General features: G+C 65.2%; 1 protein-coding gene across 1 annotated transcript in view; it reads left to right on the forward strand.

Moving 5' to 3' along the window:
- The first annotated feature begins 5049 nt into the window (after positions 1–5049).
- Positions 5050–6116, forward strand: part of NGFR (nerve growth factor receptor) — a 17929-nt gene continuing 16862 nt past the window's right edge. Inside the window, exon 1 of the mRNA XM_041426476.1 lies at positions 5050–5136. Within this exon, the coding sequence (XP_041282410.1) occupies positions 5095–5136 (42 nt within the window). The 5' untranslated portion in view covers positions 5050–5094. The remainder of the gene's footprint in view (positions 5137–6116) is intronic.

Below are 6116 nucleotides of genomic sequence, written 5' to 3' on the forward strand. Positions count from 1 at the left end.
CACGGATTAAAGCCCCCGGCAGCTGGAACCGGGGAAATTCCAGCCCAGATTTCCAGGAAAGCTCCGGGTTTCTCCGGAGCGGGAGAGCAGAATGAGCCAAGAGGGCGAACGAGGCTGCCCGGGAAGGAGCGAGCTCGGATCTGGGTCAGCCGCCAAGGCAGGGCTGGGCCGGCCGAGCCGCCCCGGAGCATCCCCGGCCCCGGGAGAGGGAGCGGCTGCGGAGCAGGTTGCAGATGGGAGGGAAGGGAGACAGCCAGCGCTGCCGCTCGGGGCCATAAATTACCCTGCAGGTTTCCTAATGGGACCCTGATTTATCTCCTGCCTCTGTCTGGACTAATTGAGTTCATTCCGCTCGGTGATTCATGCCATGGAAATGGGTTCCAGGGAAAATGGGACCTCGAGCGGCTTCGGCAAATCCCCGGCGCTCTCGGCCCGGCAGCCGGAATGCTTTTAGGGGCGGCGGGTGCGGGAGGGCAGCAGCCCCCGGCCCATCCGTCACCGCCAGGGCGCGGCTCGGGTTTCACCGGGGCTGCCGGGAGGGCCCGGGGGCGAAACCGGAGCGGGAGCGACCCCCGACCCCCGGGATGAGGGGGGGACTGGGGGTCGCAGCCCCCGGAAGGGACCTCGGGATATCCGGAGTGGGGAGGGACAGAGACAGGGAAAATGCCGGGAAAACAGGAGGGAAAACGGGGCTTGGATGGATGGATGGAGAGAGGGAATCCATGGATGGATGGATGATGGATGGATGGATGGATGGATGGATGGATGGATGGATGGATGGATGGATGGATGGATGGATGGTGGATGGATGATGGATGGATGGATGATGGATGGATGGATGAGAGATCAGCCCATGGGATTGGAAGCGGATCCCATGTTGCTGGCACAGAACTCCATGGCACTGGCAGAGAATTCCATGGGGCTGGCAGAGACCCCAGCCCAGCACGAGACCTCCCCACGTCCCCAGACCTCTGTGCAGTCCCTGGGGGCTGTCAGGGATCCATCTCCCCATAAATCCAGCGCTGGGATCCCTCTGTGAACCCCCAGCAGCCCCGGGTGCTCTCAGATCCTCTCCCCGCCCCGGGCTCTCCTCTCCCGCCCGGATCCGCTGCCCCCCTCGGCACTTCCCCCGTCGCTGTCGTGTCCTGGCCCTCATTAAATCCCTCCTACAAGCCGGGATAAAATTGCTTTTACCCAATTTCCTCCTGGCTGTTTGCTGCCTCGGAGAATCCCAGCGCGGCCGAGCCAGCGCTGCCCGTCCCAATCCGATTATCCCGCCCCGATCGATCCCGGCTGCCTGACCTTTGGCAAACTCTCACCTGCCTCCCGGAGCGCCCGGCGTCCCCGCGCAAATTCCCACCAAAGCCGCCCCGTCCCGCTGGGAAAGGGTTAATTAAAACAAAACCAATCGCGGGATGATTGAGGGGCCGGGAGGGCGCTGGGGGAGCGGCCCCGGGGATCCCTCTGGGGTGCGGGGACACCGGGCTGGCTCCGGCCCCGCTCCCGGCCGCCTCCCGCAGATGCTCGCGGCTCATTTGCATAAGCAATGAAGGCAGCAATTAAGTTCCCTCATCATCTCGGCGGGCTGGGAGAAGAGCTCCCTCCTCCTGCGGCAGGCACTGCTGGGAAGAGGCTCTGGAGAGGAGAAATTCCCACCCGGGGGCGAAATTCCCACGCGGAGGAGAAATTCCCACCCCCACCTGCACAGGGGAAACTGAGGCACGGCTGAGCGGGCAGCTGGAATTGCCGGCACAGCCACGGAGAACATCCCGGCCTGGAGCGGGCTGGGAGGAGCCCAAAAATCCCCTGGATCTCTCTGGGCTGCACAGTGGGATTAGAGGGGTTGTTTTAGGGCCCTTCCAGCGGGAATATTCATCCTATTCTATTAAATCCTATTCTATTCTATTTACCCCTATTTTATTTCTAATTTATTTCTATGTTATTTCTATTTTTTCTATTTTATTTCTTTTTTTTTCTATTTTATTTCTATTTTTTTCCTATTTTATTTCTAATTTTTTTCTATTTTATTTCTAATTTTTTTTCTATTTTATTTCTATATTTTTTTCTATTTCACTTCCCTTTCATCTTTATTTCATTTCTATTCCATTCTATTCATCCCTCTTCCATTCCACCTTTATCTCGTTCTACTCCAGCCGAGCACTCAGTCAATTAAAACCAATCCCCACCCCCAAAGCAGAAACAAACGCAGCGAAAAGCGCAGCCCCGAGCCAAGCAAAATAAAAAATCTCCTCTCGGCCGGCTCATCCCCACTGCCACTCGTTTCCTCCCGGCTGCGGAATTCCTGATCCAGCAGCAGCAGCCCCGGGATCAATCGGTTCCCGAAGCCGGGGAGAAGGAGCCGGCCCCGCCCGGGGGATCGATGGATCATCGATAACGCTGCCGCCGCTGCCGGGTGTGGCCCCGTCCTCCATCCCTGCCCGTCCCCATTCCCGGGATTTTCTCCCCCGGTTCCTCGGAGCTGCCCGGGCCCTGCTTTCTCTCCGGGGTTTGTTTTTCCCAGCCCGGCTCGGCTTTCCCGGAGGTTCCTCCAGGCCGGCCTTATAAGGGCCCGAGGATTCATCCCGAATCCCCGCCGCTGCCGGCAGGGTGATGGATGGCGCTGGAAAACACGGGAAGAAAGGGAAAAAGGGAAGGGGGGAGGCCGGGAGCTGCCAGGGAGGGGGATGGAGGGAGGAATTGCAGGCCTGGAAAGCTGGGAGAGGAACCCGAGTGGGGCACCCCGAGGGGAAGGGATTGGGTTTGGGAACTCGGGGGGCGCTGGGCCGCTCCTGCCCCGCGGCTTTTGGGGTGCCTGGAGCCTCGGGGTCACATCCCAATCCCAGCGGGAATCAGTGCCCGGGAGCCCTGGGCAGCACCGGGGGGCAATTCCGTGTCCCCTGTGTCCCCCGTGTCCCCCATGTCCCCCGTGTCCCCAAGCCTGGCAGTCCATCCCAATGGGAATTCACCTTCCCTGCTCCACCTGCACCAGCATCGCCCCATCCCTGCAGGAATCACAGCCCCCTTCCCATGGAATAACTGACCCATTCCCATGGAATCACAGCCCCATTCCCATGGGAATAACTGACCCCATCCCTGCAGGAATCACAGCCCCATTCCCATGGGATAACTGCCCCATTCCCATGGAATAACTGCCCCCATCCCTATGGGAATCACAGCCCCATTCCCATGGGATAACTGCCCCATTCCCATGGAATAACTGACCCCATCCCTATAGGAATCACAGCCCCATTCCTATGGAAATCACAGCCCCATTCCCATGGGATAACTGCCCCCATCCCTGCAGGAATCACAGGCGGGATGGCTCTTCCAGGGATTTCCCGGGATGGTTCCCAGACTGGCACCGGGACACGGTGGTGGCAGGGACGGGGCTTGGGGACTGCAGGCCGCGGGCTCGGTGTCCCCAGCACGGGGAGAGGAGGAGGAGGAGGAGGAGGAGGGGGAGGAGGGGGAGGGGGAGGAGGGATTTATCCAAGGGCCTGAGGAAAACATCTGGATTTGCCACTTGCTGCGGTAAATTAATTGCGGGATCCCGCTGTGCCAGCCCTGCCTCCCGTCTGCTCCCGGGAGTGTCCCCAGGGATGGTGTCCCCTGTCCCCTGTCCCCTGCAGCCGGGGGAAGCCCTGTCACCCCCTCCCGTCCCGCTGGGGCTGCGGTGCCATCCCTTAAAAACCCCTTAGACTCTGGGATCGTGGCTGGCATCCCAACCAAACCCTGGGTGGGCAACCCCGACCCCCTGGTGGGCATCAAAAGCAAAGCCTGGGTGGGCACCCCAGCCCCCGGGTGGGCACCCCAGCTCCCGGGTGGGCACCCCAGCCCCCGGGCAGCTCCCGGCCGTTCCCACCTGGCCCCAGCGTGGCTCTTTGCCTGCGGGCGCTGCTCCATGTGGCTCGCAGATGTTCCGCCCGTGACGGAGAACAAACGGCAGCTTTGGCCCGGCTTTAATCCCACGGAGGAGCTGCGAGAGAGGGAATTCCGTGAAGCCCTTCCCGGGCCGAGCCGGGCGGGAGCAGCCGGCCCCGAGCACCTCGGGCTCTGAATTGGCTTTTCCAGAGGAAATCCAGCGCCTCCCCGCCGCGACCCGCGGGATTTTGGGGCTGCAGGGGTGGGAAGTGCTGGATTTTGGGAGCCCCAGAAGCACCTGCAGAGCCCGGAGCGGGGAGGAAACACCTGGAGCCGGACGCACACGAGGCCAAATCCGCTGTGCCGTGGCCACAGAGCCACCCCGGGGCAGTGACAGCGAGTCGGGGCCGTGCCCAGTGGCACCAGTGACACTGCTGGGTGACCCCGCGGAGCTGACACAGCGCTGCGGGATGGGCAGCGAGCCCTGGCATTCCCGGCTGCCGGTGCCGTGGGATCGGGGAGGGCAGGAGGCCGGGCAGAGTCACCCTGGAGCGCCAGGACAAAGGAGGGTGGCACGCCGGGACCTTTTAGGGACGCTCAGATGGGATTTCTTTGCTGTGGAGGGCAGAAACACAAAGATTTAATTCAGCCCCCGCCGCGTGTCACCCTCCGGGGGCCTCTCGGTGTCACCCGCACAGCGGGGACAGGCCTGGGGTGTCCCCGGGGTGGGGACGCTGTCCCTTGTCCCCTGAGCCGGAGCAGGGCTGGTGACCCCATCCCGCCCCACGGGGCTGCGGTGGCACCGGCGACCCCGCCCCGCTGGGGACACGGCGGGGACGGAAGGACGGGGACGGACAGAGGGACGAGGAGGGGAGGGGATGCAGAGGGGATGAAGGACGGACAGACAGCGCAGAGGAAAAGCGATGGATGGGCTGAGGAGCCCCGGCGGGGCTCGGGGGAGCGCACCCCGAGAGCGCTCCGTGGGCGGGCGGCGGGGCCGGGGGGCTCGGGGGGGGCTCGGGCTTTGTGTGGCGGCGGCGGAGGGTGCGGGCTCGGCCGCTCCGTGATGCTCCGGGGGCGGGGAGGAGGAGGAGGAGGAGGAGGAGGAGGAGGAAGAGGGGGAGGGACTTGCAGCTCTTTTCTGGCCGCCGCCGCGGCGGAGAGCGGCAGAGCGAGGGCAGCCCGGCCGCGCTCCGGCTCCGGGGGTGTCACCGGCCCCGCTCCCCCCTCGCCATGGCCGGGCTCCTGCCGCTGCTGCTGCTCCTGCTGCCGGCGGTGAGTGCGGGGAGCAGCGCCCGGGGCAGCCCCGGGAGCCCCGGCGGGGAGGGCGCGCCCAGTCCCGGGGGCACCGGGAGCGTCCCCGGAGGCACCGGGGGGATGGAGAGTCCCCGAGGCACCGGGCGGGGGCGGGATGGAGGGGCCCGGAGGCTTCACACGGGGGTGTTCGGAGGGTCCCGGGGACCCCAGGATGGCAGCCCCGAGGGTGAGGGGCACAGGCAGGAGTGGGGTCCCAGCCTTGCGGGGTTGGAGGGTCCCGGGTGCACCGGAGAGCCCCGGGGGGGCCGGGCAGAGCTCTTTGGGGTGCGGAGGGAGGGGGCGCGGGGAGCTGGGTGGGGACGGGGGTCCCGCAGCCCCTCCGGTGCCGCTGCCCCGAGCTCTGCCGCTGCAGAGGGTGACGGAGCCCCAGCCCGAGGGGAGCGGGGGCAGAACCCCCCAGTGCCTTCATCACCTGCCCCCCACTCACCCCCCAAACCTGTCCCAGACTTTCCGGGCTCCGAAGTGCCCCAGAGCTGAGGCTGAGACCCCTTTCCTGCCGGCAGAGCCCTCGCCGTGTGCCCCAGACAAAAAACTTCAGGGCAGGGGGGGCCAGCAGAGAGGGGAGCGCTCGGAGTGGGGCCGGGGGGGTCCAGGCCCGCAGCTGGGCAGGAACGGGGCTTTTTTGGGGGCAGAGTTTGCCGGGGGTCCCAGGGGGGCCGTCAGGCAGCCGGACACCCCTCGGGCAGGATATTAAAGGCGGAGTTCAGCAGGGGCTGAGCGGCGGAGCGGGGCTGGCACCGCCGTGCCGGGGGGGTCCTTTGCCCTCACCCCCACGGGATGGCGATGGCCAAACTCCCCCGGGACCCCCGGGACAGCGGGCGGGGCCAGGAGGGTCCCGAGCTGTCCCAGCCGTATGGATCCCAACCATTCCCCCCCCCGGCATCGCCCTCTCGCCCCCCCCCCCGGCTGCCTCAGCGGGCCCGGGTGTCCCCAAATAG

This window comes from Onychostruthus taczanowskii, unplaced genomic scaffold, assembly GCF_017590055.1.
Source record: "Onychostruthus taczanowskii isolate IOZ18803 unplaced genomic scaffold, ASM1759005v1 scaffold91, whole genome shotgun sequence".
In the NCBI taxonomy this organism is placed as follows: Eukaryota; Metazoa; Chordata; class Aves; order Passeriformes; family Passeridae; genus Onychostruthus; species Onychostruthus taczanowskii.